Genomic DNA, 15,118 nt, shown 5'->3' with positions numbered 1-15,118 from the left:
TTGACAGCACAGAGGAGAGTGGAGCCAAAGGCCTGGGAAGGCCAGAGCCAGGCAGGGCAGTGCTAAGAGCCAAGAGGAGCCACCCAATAGGAAGAGATGAACCCTTGACTCATCCTGACATCCCAGAACCCCAAAAGAGCTGGAGCATTTTAATGTGCAGTACACATGCAGTCAGACAAAATCCACCTGTGAGTCAAACACAGAGAACTGACAGTTTCCATTATCTCTCTTGTGGTCACCATTTGCACAACTGAATGGCAAGTGGGACTGGAAGAGAGAAAACAATGGCTAATCCAATGGTCACTGATAACCGGATTTGCAATTGCAGCCAGAGAGGCAGCTTAGACAGACACATAAATGCGCACATTCACACTCTCATTCTAACCACATTGTTCATTTCTGGCTTCCCTTTTAGCACTGGCCTAAGCCCTGGCTGGGCAATAGGAAGAGTGGTCTTTAGTCGCTATAGACAGATAATCCACCACATAGTCAATGCACTCACGGCTAATCAGGTATCACTAATATTAGTTCACATAATTCCTTCCTCTCACATACCTGTATATAGGTAAATGAGATGTGGATTATGCCATGGGGCTAAAACAATGACCAAGAACTAGGGAAAGTGCTTCGAGAGACTTAAACTAGCCTAGTTAAGCCCAATCCCAGAATCTTCATGACTATGGTTTTCCACATGCACCCAGAAAAGAGGACAACATTCACTGACATCGCAACTCATAATCATACTTTTAGAGTTGAAATGACCTTAAAGATCACCTGATTAAACCTCTTCATATATCAATGAACAAACTAAAGCCAAATAATTAATGACATAGAGGCCGGGACTCTTGGTGCTCCTGGTTATATAAGGTTTCCTTTCCTACTTTCCTACTACCATGGTATCAGTCCCCCACCCTACCCCTCATTTTCCATTGTCTGCAAAATACAGCCAAGGGGGGAAAAGGTAATCGATTAAGCCTTTCAAGTTAGCAACTACCTAGAAGACAAAAAGGGCTCAGGAATTCTTGAAATTGTTTCTGTCTTATAACCAGAGAATGACAACTTTAAATCCACAACCCTTAGTACCATAAATGGCCCCAGAACATGAAGACGTTCTGGCTCTGACATCTGTCCTCCCAGGAGCATCTGTGGTCATGCAAACAATGAGGCCAGCCAGGCTTCTGTCTTCTTTCTCTCTCACCTTTTCATAAGCTCTCCCAACACCTTTTTTTTTTTTTCTTTTTTTCGTTTTTTATTTTCGTACGTGGGCCTCTCACTGCTGTGGCCTCTCCCGTTGCGGAGCACAGGCTCCGGACGCACAGGCTCAGCGGCCATGGCTCACGGGCCCAGCCGCTCCGCGGCATGTGGGATCTTCCCGGACCGGGGCACGAACCCGTGCCCCCTGCATCGGCAGGCGGACTCTCAACCACTGCGCCACCAGGGAAGCCCCCCAACACCTTTTATTCTTCTCCAGTTAGTTCTTTCTACCCCCTATTCTTCCAGGCGCTTCTTTAAGCTCTCATCCATCTCCTTTTCTAAATTCCTTTCCCGCTCCTGGGGAACCAGACTTCAAGCACACTTTTCTGGAATGAGCACTGCCCTGGGAAAGTCAAGAAGCTTGCCTCCTTGTCCTAGTTATTCCCAATTACTATCAGCGTTACTGCAAGCAGATCACTTTACCTTCTCCAAGGCTCATCTCTCCATGTGTAAGGTGAGAACATTGAGCTACATTTTCTCTAAAATCTTTTCTAGCTCTAAAAATTCTATAAGAATCCTAAGTATTCTAATTGGTTAAGTGTAATGGAGCACATAGGGGAAAGGCCAAAAGTTTTCTACTATTTCTCCAGGTCCGTCCCTTCGCCACTTCTTATGATGATAGCTTTCCCTTTGGGCACTCTTCAGTCTACTCCAATTTGACTCTTTCCTAAGCCTGCCACCCAGATTGCTACCAAAAGCCACCAAGCACTTTTTTCTGCCAAAGCCACTGGTTACTTTTCACTCCTCATCTACGGGACTCCAGGCAGCACTCAGCACTGTCGGTCACTGGCTCCTTGCTGAAAATGCTCTTCTCTTGGTCTCAGACACACCCTTTTCTTGGTTACCCTCCAGCCTCTATGATTGCTTCTTCTCAAGTCTCCAAAGGTTGGCAGAGCAGAGCCCAGTCCAGTCCTCTTCTCACTCTATTCTCTCCCCTTGGTAATGTCATCCATTCCTATGGCTTGAAATGCTAGCTATCTCCCTGGGATTCCAAAACTTACATCTCCATCCCTGCCCTTTCCTTTTAGCTCCAGTTGTGTAGCCAAGTGCCTGCTTTAGAGTTCTACTTGGGTGTCTCACAGGGGCCTCAGACTCAAAAAGCTGAATGCCCACTATCCTCCACTACTATTCCTCCAGTGTTCCCCATCGTACAAACGGCACATAAGTCTCCCAAATTGCTCATAGCACAAATCCAGAAGCAATCACCCCCACCCACCCATCTGTCCATCAGCAAGTCCTGGCAATTCAACCCATCTTTTTGTCCCTCTACCCTAACCCCAAATCGTCTCTCAGCTGAATCTCAGCAACAGTGTCTCCACTTTTATCTTTGCCCTGTTGGGATGCTCTCTCCACCCATGAGCCAAAGAGATCTTTTTTAAAATGCAAATTTTGTCTTGTCACTTCCCTGCTTACAACCCTCTGCAGTGGCTCCCCAGTGCACCCTCAATAAAATCCTAAATCTTCAGCATAGTATAAAAGGCCATGAATTATCTGGGTTCCATCCACTTCAGGCCACTCTCTCCCTATTCATGTAGTCTAGCCACACGGGCTTTATTTTCACTTTTCAAACAGGCCTACCTCTTTCTCACCACTGGGCCTTCACACACCCTGCCTGGGAGGCTTCCCTCATTCCTGACCTAGCTAACCCTCTTCACCCTTTAGGTCTCAACTTTATGTCACTCTATGGGAGATACATACCTTGGTTTCCCATGTAAACTCACCCACCTACATGATACACTCTCTAAATTATCACATCAAACAACCTTGTGTCCTTAATTAATGACTGGTTTATTTGACCACACATTAATTATGTCCCTAATTGGAAAATATTATCACTTTCAATGATACATATGAGCCTAAAAAAGCAACATATTAGAGCTTATATATCTGCTACCAATTGGTTACCATTTTGATAAGCTTAAAGAAAAAGTTAATAAAAGCACTGTCCATCAGAGTTAATAAGAAGAGTTAACATAGATATTTATCAACTAATTTGTTGATCACCAGATATCAGTACTAGCTTTAGTCTGAAAGCATTCTGCAGTCACAGCAAGCACTGTTGAGAAAGTGTTAAGCACAAAGATAAATCACCTGCAAGGAATATAACCAAGGAAGATAACATCTTAAATTTACAGGGTTCATTCTGGGGATTTCAAATTAGTTTACTTATATCCCTAGCACAACTAGGAGATAAGGAAGCACCAATGCTGTTTCTTTGTATGAAAAACGTAGATTCAGAAATTAAGTAATTCGTCAATGGCTTACTGCGAATATCAAAGTATTTTTCTGGTGTTATCCAAGAATCCTTAGAGCATCTCTAGCAGGTTGATAAGAAGACAGGTTATTAACTGCACTCTGTACAAAGGAAACATAACCACACAAACATGATTGGCCTCATGTTACCCAGTAAGGCGGGGCAGAACCAAAAACAGAAACAAGTCCTGAGACTCCTGGTTCCCCACCATGTTGTTTAACCCACAGCAGTCTGAATAAAAGTATCTCAACCCGGATACCGACTGAATTTGCCAAATACCTATATCCATTGGATTTGACTGTGAGCTTTCATTTAACATCCAAGACATTGTCTTTATTTTTCAAGAGGGATAGAATCGTGTTGAAAATTTAATAATCAACTGGAGAGTAGGGTGGTGATTTAACTAATCCATAAGTGTGAGATTCTGGCCCTCTAAAGCTGATATGTTGGCCAATTTTACTAAAATTCAAACACTCATTTTTATTTCCAGAAGTTTTGGCCTTGTAAAAGTTATTGAGTATCCCACCATGAAAAGAGTTGGTAAAATCACCACCGGAGAGGTTTAAGTAAAGTCTGTTCTCTTTCCAAAGTCAACACAGTATCAAGAAAGGTGAACATGTTGGATATAGCACTTAGGAGAGCTGCCTTGTAATTCTAACTCTGTAGAAAGGTAAAAACAATTAACCAGATTTAAAAGCTTTTGCAGTTATTCAGGAAAGGGAGTTATTTAAGTCGCCTCTACTGCTAATTCAATGGATGTCACTCACCACCTCCCCTCCCTTAACCTTCCTCCCGCCTGGCAATCAGCAGCTTCAGAGGTACAATATTTGGAACCTCCTGAGAACTCCTGCCATGGCAGGCTCTCACCTCAGTCCCCGAAATGCTATCAGCCAAAAAAGTAAAAAACAAAACGAAACAAAACCACATCTCACCGGAGCAAAGAGAGAGCCTCAACTGAGCTTTATTCAGTTTTATTCCATTCTTACTCTACTCTCCCTCATCAGTCCCAATTTTCAATTCCCCCAGTGACTCTGAACCTTGTAATGATAAAAATGGAGAAATACTTAGCTCAGGTTTGAATACTTAGTATTATTTCTATACTCTTGAATAATCTCATTGAATTGGCACCTAAATGACATAACAGCCAGTAGGGGACAGAATTACCCTAGTCTATGCTGCAGAGCAGGGAAGGGAAAAAAAGAAAAAAAAAAAAAAAAATATATATATATATATATATATACACATATTACATATATAATAGACCTTTGAATCCTCCTCATTGGTAGGAAAATATCATACACTTAAATCTGTTTTCCAGAAAAAGTAACTTTGTAGGCTTTATTAGACAATGGGCATGCATTTGTAATTTACCCTGTATGCAATTATAGTTAGTGTGTCTCTTCTTGGAAAACGAGACAGTTTCACAAACTAGGGGTAATGTCTATTGGAGCAGTCTAACCATGGAAATCAGATCTCACGCCCAGAGCTTAAAGGGAATCAGAATGAGTCCAAAGAGAAATAAACAGCAGGCCTCAGGAAACTTCTCTTGACCTTTCTAGCTTTCCTCTTCCAATACAAGAAGCAGTAGGGTAAGCGTGGTTATTAGGAAGGCAAGGGATAGGTGCCTTGCTAAGATGAATTAAGCAAATAACAAACATCATTTCGGTCAGTTTGAATTTTTTGGAATGATAATCATGGAAAAGTATTGGTGAGGGGAATTCCCTGGTGGTCCAGTGGTTAGGACTCTTTGTTTTCACTGCTGTGAGTCCAGGTTCAATCCCTGGTCAGGGAACTAAGATCCCACAATCCACAATGTGCCCAAAAAAACAAAAAAATTATTGGTGAGACTGTATCAATCAGAAAGCAAAAGGACAGACAGTGGTATAGTATAAAGCACTCTTATGCCTAATGCCAGGTACAGCAGCAACATTATTTCTGGTAATCATTTAAACAGTTCTACGGTGAATGGCATGTTCTATTATTCTCATTTTACAGAACTGAGAAATTCAAAATCCAAACTCTAAGTTTCGTCCTTCATTTATGCAATGCTTCAGCAATACAGCAAGTTTTAAACTTTTATTCCCAAACCAATGCTTAGCCACTCTGCTTTAATAACACAGGAATAACACAAATGACAGAGACTCCCCAAAATAGGAAATAATATGTCTCAAAAATATGAGCAGATACAAAGCTTTGAAAAGGAAACTCAACTAAAGACAAAATGTGCTCCAAGTGTATTATCTCAGAATTTCTGAATCCTTGTAAAACACAACTCAAGTACCAAGTTCAATTTTGTATGCCTCTTGCCATAAAAGAATGTAGTCACCTAGGACAGAAAGTGGCTTCCAGAGGGCTTTAGCCCGTACTACACTACCAGGGAATTCTCTACAATTGGAAAACTCTGGGAAGGGATGTCTGACTCCAGTTTCAAAAACCCATGGAATTATCATCCAAGAAATCTATATACAAATATTTAATGTCACTAACACAGCAGGAGGTGTCAGAGAGCTAAGTATTGCCTGCTTTAGGCCCTCTGGCAGGCTTTCAGCTGGGGCCCCAAGGAGAAAGCAGCAGGACACTGGGAAAGGTCTGCGTGGGCTCAACCTGCTCTGGGAACCCAAGCATCAACCCTTAAACACCTCAGTGCATTTCCTTCAAGCTCTCCAACGTGTGGATACATTGTTTCTTTCAAGAAGGCTTTTCCTTCAGCAATATTTGCCCAAGTATTTCCTCTGTACACACTGTTTCGGAGCAATTAGAGTGAACAGGAGAGAGGAGGTCAGCAAAATGCAACCGGACACTTACATCCTGCGCTCAGAATAGCGCCAGCTTGGACTCAGCCCCTCCCTTCCCAGCCGATAGGTTTTCATTCACTCCTGGGCAATTACGTTTTTGACCATTGTAATTATTAACAAATGTACACCAGGCCCCACTTTTTCTTTAGAATACTACCTCCTCCAATACACATAAATACATCATCACAATATCCTCTAGTGAAAAATAGGTTTAAGTCATTATGATTTCATGTCTGCAAAATGTTGAGATCCTGACCTCCAAAAATACAAAAGCCACCATTTCATCGTTTTAGTCTCTCTCCTCAAAATATAGAGCAGAGGAAGGAAGAAGAATAAGGTGGAGGTGTTTTAGGGGCTTCTTTTTCTTATCAATATAAATGATATAAATATATCAATGATCTTTGCAAAATCAAATGGGATTAATAGCAAACATAGGATCATTAGAGACTGTATCATCTCATTTGACTAAGAGAAGTAAGAGAACCAAATTTCTAACTAAAAAAATTTAAACAAAGATTTTAGAGGACTATATAAAGTAATTCTATATATGCTTCATTTAGTTTATTTACACGTTCATTTATTCATTCTTTCTTTTAACAAAATATTTAGTGAATGTCTACTTTGTTCCAGACCCTGTCCAACATTTTTACTTTTATTTCCCTAAAAATAACCTTCCTGTAAATTCCATGCATTTTCAACCATACTCTCTCGCTTAATATCCATCAGTAGACATGAGAATTTGTAGAATTATTCTTCCATTTGGACAGGTGGGAGCACACTTCCTTTTGGACTTGGTTTTCAATGGAAGAGGAAAACCACCACAATATATCATAACGGCATTGAGAGCACCGATCAAACTTCAGAAATGCAGACCCATTTCAGCCAATATTGTCTTGCTGTACTTTATGTTTCCTGAGTTGCTGGGTAGGCTTGATGTTAAGAAAAGGCCCCTCCTCGTGAAGTCAGAGTTGCCAAGGCTTGCTGGGGAGTTACCTAGCCTTGCAGAGCCAAGGCCTTATCTCAAGGATAAGGTGGAGTTTGCTCTTTTTCCCCTATTGCAAAATATGAGAATATTAAGTAATCTGTTTATATCATACAGATCCAAAATCCTGGCTGACTTTTTAACGGATAAAATATCCATAGAATTTCTTCCTCTAGAAAAAGCTACCTGGGATCTTTCTTCCTATCTCAACCCCGGTTCACCCAACAAAGTTTGCCAATTTCCATTAAGTGTGTTTGAAATGAAAAATCAGTCTTGTTCCTCATAGTGGGCATTTCTGGGTCACTCTGGTAATGTCAATTTGTCATCTATAGACCAATTCTGTGGAAATGTCTGGGCAGGAGCCTTTTTGTACAGAAACAAATATGATATCTGAAATGTTACAAATTTTAAATGAGTTTATCCACAGTAACCACTCTATGCCAAAAATGTTAGCTTTACAAAACACAGTAGAGGTAACCACTGAAAGAAGAGACATACAAGCCTCTCTTTATTTTAAAGATTAAATTCGACACTTGGTTTCCTTTCTCAAGAGTATCTTTTTAAACCATTAACACAAATGCACATGAGGCAGCAAATTATGTGAAAACCGAGCTTTAGGTCTTTAAATATATATCTCACATAGATAAATTCATTATTTAAACAGAAGATGACTCCTCTTCTGACTCACTCTATTCTTAAGTGAGTTTTGCAGCTGATGGTTTTCTATTGAGTTTTTAGAACGTGGATTAAGTGTCACGCCACCCACTGAGAGTAAAGTTGAACTGAGGGTAGGGTTGGAAATCTCAGCCTGTCTCCCCTGCTCAGAGCTACAGCGTTGGAAAGAACTACCAGGGAGCATCTGACTCTTCTTGCCTTCAGGCTGAGCTGCATCCAGTCACCCCAAACTGAGCGACCTTAAGAAGAATTTTAAAAGCATAAACATTTCAGAGTAACTAGAGTTACTGGAAGTCACCCTAATAATCATTTAATGGGAGTGCATCTTATTTGTGCAAATTACTTTAAGAAACAAAGTTTTATCTTAAGTTCACTTTTGCCAAGTGTGCTGCAATATACTTCAACCATGTTTATCCAAGAAGCAAGAGAAATAAATACTTGGATAAAAGGAAACACATTTGATAACAGAAATGTTAGGTGTTCCAGCTCCTCCTTCTTCACCACACACATGCTTAAGGAAGGAAGCCCCTCAGCTCCTTGCCCTTTGAATTTCTGATCCTTAAACCTGGAGCACTTACTTCCGCAGTAAATGTACCAGAAATTCAGCTACTTCGTAACAAAAATAACAGTCTGCTTTCCTTCAAGTACACTCTATGCAATTAAAAATAGGAGACAGACTCACATCCTTGCGGAAAACATTCCCATCAAAATCTTGATTAGAGGTCTTGACAGTCAAGTCATCTGTTTCTTCACTCTCAACCACTGGGACCATGAATAAGCCATCAAGCCCATCTCCATTTCAACTTCTTTACACTTTCACCTAGAGTTACTACAAAATTTAAGTGCTAGGTGAGAAAACGGATGAAGCCAGGTGAGAAAATGGGAGGGTCAACTGGGAGGGCACTGAATTAGAAACAACAGTTCCTAATTACTGTTTCATGACTTCTACTATAAGGAGCACATACTCTTGGATGTTCTCCACCAAATAATGGCCATAAGCAACCACCCTACAGGGCCTCAGGATCCAACCACAGGCAACTAGCTAAACATGCTCTGAAAGAAATGTAATCAACCCAAGCTCCACTCAGTGTGAAAGATAATCATTAAAATAGAAGTCTTACCAGAATAGGAAAATACACAAAATCCATGTGGCAAGTTGAGTCATCACAAAGACAACTTTACAGACATTTCTACCTTTTGCTTTTTTGTTTCTCCATAAAGAAACCCAGCTACAGATTTGTGTGTATTCATCACAGTGTTGTCTTAATTTTGTGCTTGAAAATCAAGGGAAAAACTTCTTAGTCAAAGCCTTAAGAAACCCATGTACAATATCCTACTGCAGTAGAGTGCTGTCAATCCTATAGACCTTACAAATTCAAGAGGTGATTTACATCTCCTGTGAACTTAGCTAGAAGGTTATTCTCAAGGAACACACACACACACACACACACACACACAGAGTACACATCTCACCCCCAAGCGTTCTCACTGATTTTTCTATTTTAATTGTCCTGAAATGATAGGATATTTGCTCATTCCTACAATATTTCTTATATTCATATGCTATAACTTGAAGATTCTTATCTCCCCTTTGACACTGGAACAGTGACAGAGTCAGCACAGTGAAGACTTAGCAGCATGGGTTACAAGAATCTTCAGACAAACGTTTTACTATTTTGCTTTCACTAACTTGGCATTTTCCCACAGTCATGTTGTAAAAGTGCAAGGAACCCATAAAACAATATGAAAGAAAATATTGTGGTTTCCTTTTTCCTAAGAAATGTAGGCATCAAATTCTTATTAGTCAGTCTCAAGAGTATACATGGGGAAGTGGGGAGTTGGGGGGCTGGGGGAACCAACACCCCCGCACTACAGGGTCAGAAGAAACTTACCTAGGAAATATAATGGCCACACTATTCAAACTATCCCAGGTGCACAGGAGTATCACTTGCCTGGGACCTGGTGTGCAGTCTGGTTGATGAATCACTCCAGAACACACAGTACCCCACCTTCTTCTTCCCAACTCCACCCCCCCTCTGGTCCAAGTCTTTGGTAGGCATTAAGTAATTACCAAATGGTACCCATCAGACTGGAGTTTCCAAAATACATATGAATCCTTTCTCAGGTGACTTTAAAGGGCAGAATTTAAGACATGGTTCACCAGGAAGTCTTACTTAACTTTATGAGTACTGTCTAGAACCTTGATTATTTTTAAAACTGTCATTATAAATGTTGTATACCTGTCACACCTTCACATAATTATTTTAATAAATATTAATTAAGCCCTGCTTTATGACTGTCAAATAAATAGTATTATTGCCACATCATTGATAAGTCAAGAGACAAGAGAAGAAAAGGCACACTGAAAGCACCATAGCACCAGCTAAAATTTAACTCTTATTTGATTTTCAATTGGCACTGGAGAACATTAATAAAAGAGATCCTAGAGATTTTTTAAGTAAAAAATGCTTGTCTCAGAAACTAACACAGCACTGTAAAGCAATTATACTCCAATAAAGGTGTTAAAAAAAAAAAGAGTTAAGAGCGACGACATCAAGAAAGGGTCTACAGATATAGATATTTAAAAGATAATAATAGAATATTATAGTAGACTTTTGTATATTAAAAAAATAAACTACCCAAACACAGTCCAAAAATGTATAGATAAAGTGAATACATAAATGTATTCATTCATTAAATAAACTGAATTTGTAATTAAAAACTTTCCCACAAAGAAAACTCAGCCCCCGGTGGCTTCCCTGTAAAAAAAAAAAAAAAAAATGCTTGTCCATCTTTTCTTAACTGAGACACATCCATAATTACCACTCTTTATCTCCTCAGCTCAGCCCCATGTTTCCTGCAGTAATGGTATCGTTCTCTCTCTGCAACATCTGTTTTTCTACCTTGCAGGCTATAAGAAAGAGTATTAGAAGATGCTGCCAAATACATGTATATAAATCTAGCAGCTTCCCTGAATTAGTCATTGGAAGGTAGTTAATATTATCTGGCAAAATATTTACTTTTGACAGAGAGGCACAGCTAACATAGGCACCTGCTTCAAAGTAAGACCTTTTCTTTGTTGTTGTCAACCATGCGGGACAACACTGATTCAGATTCTGATGGTCCACGGAACTTCTTAGAATTACTCTGTGTTGAAGCAAAACGTGGAGATTAATGAAACTTCCCAGATAGGCTTGGGTTTTTAACTTCAAAATTATAAGATACATGAAATGCATGAGTGCTATTATTTACAAAGACATATGTGTATAATATACACATCCCCAGACCCAGCGAGCTCACCTTCTACTTCTTCTTCATCACACACATGCTTAAGGAAGGAAGCCCCTCTGTCCAGGACAGCTTCATCCTCCATCCTATAGTAATAGAAAAGAAAAAAAGAATGCTCAGACTTCTCCTGGAGTGAGCCACTGGGCACAGCCCAGCTTCTGGGCAGGTGAACCTGCAAGCTGCTGTTCATGTTAACAGGGCAGAGTCCCTCTTCCTTTGGTGTCTCCTGCTCCTTCACTCCTTCAGCTCCTCTCATTGGTGCTTGAGAATATGCAGGTCCCACATAGCTTCAGTTCTAACCTTGACAGGGCACCCACAGGGACAGGTAAGAGAAAATCATCTTGATCCTTTAGGCTGGATGCTGGGGGTTCTCCCCTTTAGGATGCGCCCCCAAAAAAAAGATGAAAGGAAAAAAAAAATACCAAGAGAGGAAGTTTGGTGTGTCTGGAGTGCTCGTGACGATCGTTTGTGGAAATCCAGCTTCAGTGCTTAGCTCTTTAAACACCCACTGCATAAAAATGTATACCCTCACACACACACACACACATGCACGCTCTCCCACGCACAGAAAGCGACAGGGAGTTAGGCTAGTGCACAGTGGGAGCCTAGCTTCCAGCCAGCCTCTTAATACCAGCACAGCCCAGTGTTCTCCGTTGAGTGGCAAGCTTTGAGTCACATGTTGGCCTTACGGAAATCTGACATCTGAGGATTATCCAGCAACCCGGCTTCGGCAACAGTCACATATATAAGCCACCCATTCATTCATTTTCCACGTTCTTAATCACACGTCTCTCTCTATGTATATCTGTCCTGTTAACTCTTCCCTGAAGGGCATAAAGTTCTTCATTTTGTAGCCACATTATGCTGTCTTCCTGTCTCCTTACATAATAGGATGTCTGCAATTTCCTATGCTAAATAAGACCTCAGGATCCAACCAAGTAAGGACAGCGTTTGTACAGCCTCCAGATGCCAAACATGTCTCTGGTTTATAGATGAAGTTAAGGTTTATTTCCATATTCTGTGACTGCTTTTCATTGCATTAACTTTGACATACAGAATTCCATGAACTCTATTTATAGTGAAAGCAGAAAGAAATCCCGAATTGCTCAAATGCTGCTTGTGTCGTACCATCTAGAAACAAAGAACGTTCTCCGAGGACAGTTGCCCTATGTCATACCGTACATGAGCTCTGCCAGAGAACGAAATGTTCACTCTGTATTCCATTCATCCAATTATATGCTCAGGCACTGACTACTGTACTGTAGGTCTGTTTTCCACACTGTCTGTATAACTTATTCTTGTGCTTCCCATATGTGTTATCATCTATGTGATATGCACTGAATTCACTTTTTCTTCCTTTCTATTTTAGGAGCATCTCACAAAGCAACCATCTGAGCTTAAAAAGTCAGAAATACGGTGTCAGGTAGACCCGGATTTTAAAAACCTAGTTCTACCTCTTAGTATTTGTATCACCTAGAGCGAAGTATCCAACTTTTTCGAGCCTTGGTTTTACCATCTCCAAAATAGGGGGAAATAATATCAACCTTGTAGGAAACTCAAATCAGGTAACACACATAAAAGCACTCAGTTTTGTGCCTAGCACCTATTACATGTTTAATAAAGGTTTGTTTCCTTCCTTTCTTCTTCACCTGACCTTTATTGGTGGACAATGCCATTAAGAAACTCATTACTTTTGGAAACTTGCAGAATATCCTTTTTCAGGGATATGGGTCTTATACGTAAAAGTTCATCTTTTTTCCTTTTCTATACTCAAACTAAAAATATAAAACTAAATAAAAACAGGACATGGATCAGCCAGCAGGATCACAGTAGAAAAGAAAATGCCTTGAAGATCTGAGAGGTCAAGTCAGTTACCAGCCTCTGTGAGCCTCTGGTTCCCATGAAGATTAAATAATCCAACATATTCACTGATTCAGCAAATATTTATTTAGTGTCTGCTATGTTCCTGGCACTCTTGAGAGGGAGGGGAATACATTTTTGAATAAGGCATACAAAATGCCTCAGAAACTAATAATAAATAGATGAACAAGGTAATCTTAGCATTAATTGCTTTGCAGAAAAAAATAATAATAAGGCAGGGGGCTACTTAGCATAAGGTGGTTCAGATGTGGATTCTGAGGAGGTGACATTTGAACAGAGATGAAAACGATAGGAAGGAACCAGGCATTTGACTATCTGAAGGCAGAATGTCCCAAGCAAAGGGAATAGCAAGTGCAAAGGCCTTAAGGTGGGAAGAAGTTTAGCATGTTATAGGAACAGAGCAAGGTCAGTGAGGCTACACAGATAGACAGAAGATCAACGGGAGGTGACAATGCCGGAGGGAATCAGGGCCATGCAGCTCATGGTAAAAAGTTAGAATTTTAGGTGTTACACAGCAGCCTCTGAAGAGATTTAAGATGGAAAGTGACTTGAGCTGTTTTGCCTTTTTTTTTTTTTTTTGCGGTATGAGGGCCTCTCACCGTTGTGGCCTCTCCCGCTGTGGAGCACAGGCTCCGGACGCACAGGCCCAGCGGCCATGGCTCACGGGCTCAGTCGCTCCGCGGCATGAGGGATCTTCCCGGACCAGGGCACGAACCCGCGTCTCCCGCATCGGCAGGCGGATTCTCAACCACTGCGCCACCAGGGAAGCCCCTGTTTTGCCTTTTAAATGATCACTCTGGCACTATGTGAAAAGTGCATAGTCAGGAGACAAAAGAAACTAAGAAACTATCTCAGGAGCCCAGGGAAGACTATGGGAGAAAGAGGTTTCAGGGGAGGAACCAAGGGTTCTTTTCTGGCCACTCTATGGTTGAGATGCTTATTATATATATAAAAAAAGAACTGTCAGGCACACAACTAGATGGAGGTCTAAGACTAGAGCTCAGAAGCCTAAGGGTGGAGATAAAAATTGGGGAACCAATGAACAAAGCTGGTATCTGAAGCTATTACTAGATGAAATGCAGGAATAAAATACAGAAATAGAGGAGTTGACCTAAGATCAAGTGCCAGGCATGCCGGGCATGCCAACATTTACAAGCAGAGCAGAGGAACAAAAGCAGTCAATGAGGTAAGAGGAAAACCAGGAAAGAGTGATGTCAAGGAAGTTGAGGAAAGAAGAGAGTGCCGCTATCGAGAGGCTGAGAAAGACCGAGACAGAGAAGAAAAACTTGGGTTTGGCAATATGGAGGTCATTGGTGACGATTACCAAAGTACTTCAAACATACCATGCACAGTGCTAGACACACAGGCAGCATTCAGTCATTCCCTTTTCTCTTTCCTGCCCTCCTCCATTCATTCATTCAGTAAATATTTGCTGAGTATCTACTAGGTGCCAGGCACCCTTCTGGGCACTGGAGATACAGTGATGAGCAAGACAGACAAAGGCTCTAGTGTAATCATACCTGCCTTCTCGAAGACTTCCCCTAGCAATCTGAGGGTTGGTCCAAAGAACAAGACCCCATCAGTAATACAGCATTTGTAGACCTAGATAAGGATGACAGCTTAATGGAGAAATTTCCTTAAAAGACCTTGGAAACACAACAAAATCCTGGAGTCCTGTACTACTGCATCTACATTCATAGTACTGTCTCCCCTTCAGGAAACAAAGAGTAGTTTAGCCCACATTTCTTCTCAGGACAAACGCTTTCCATTCCTGTCAACCTACAGAATCCAATACAATTTCCCGCAGAATATCATTTCTGCATCCCACCATTCATCACGCTGGTCCCGAAGTCATTTATTGACTTTTCACACATTTCCTAAATAAAATGTGTATTAGCCTTTGCACCTAAGCCCTTCCTAAAATCGCATACAACAAACAAATCAAAGCAGAATTAAAGGAAGAAAGCAGTAACAATTGAAGGAGACCGT

The 15,118-nt window shown here is 40.9% G+C and overlaps 1 protein-coding gene across 6 annotated transcripts in view; it reads right to left on the bottom strand.

Moving 5' to 3' along the window:
* SLC4A4 (solute carrier family 4 member 4) overlaps positions 1-15,118 on the bottom strand; it is a 354,105-nt gene that overhangs the window by 289,578 nt on the left and 49,409 nt on the right. For 2 of the 6 annotated variants that reach the window (XM_067035811.1, XM_059067192.2), the window contains exons 1-2: positions 11,671-11,858; positions 11,261-11,334 (exon numbers count right to left, since the gene is read on the bottom strand). In XM_067035811.1, coding sequence (XP_066891912.1) covers positions 11,261-11,334; positions 11,671-11,762 — 166 coding nt within the window. In that variant the 5' untranslated portion in view covers positions 11,763-11,858. Of the gene's footprint in view, positions 1-11,260; positions 11,335-11,670; positions 11,891-15,118 lie in introns of those variants that run through there. The other 4 variants (XM_059067191.2, XM_059067198.2, XM_059067193.2 and 1 more) reach the window with 4 other exon arrangements.

The sequence above is a fragment of the Kogia breviceps genome, chromosome 6 (genome assembly GCF_026419965.1).
Source record: "Kogia breviceps isolate mKogBre1 chromosome 6, mKogBre1 haplotype 1, whole genome shotgun sequence".
Taxonomy (NCBI): Eukaryota; Metazoa; Chordata; class Mammalia; order Artiodactyla; family Physeteridae; genus Kogia; species Kogia breviceps.
Note: the sequence above shows the minus strand (reverse complement) of the source record. Positions and strands in the feature narration are given on the sequence as shown.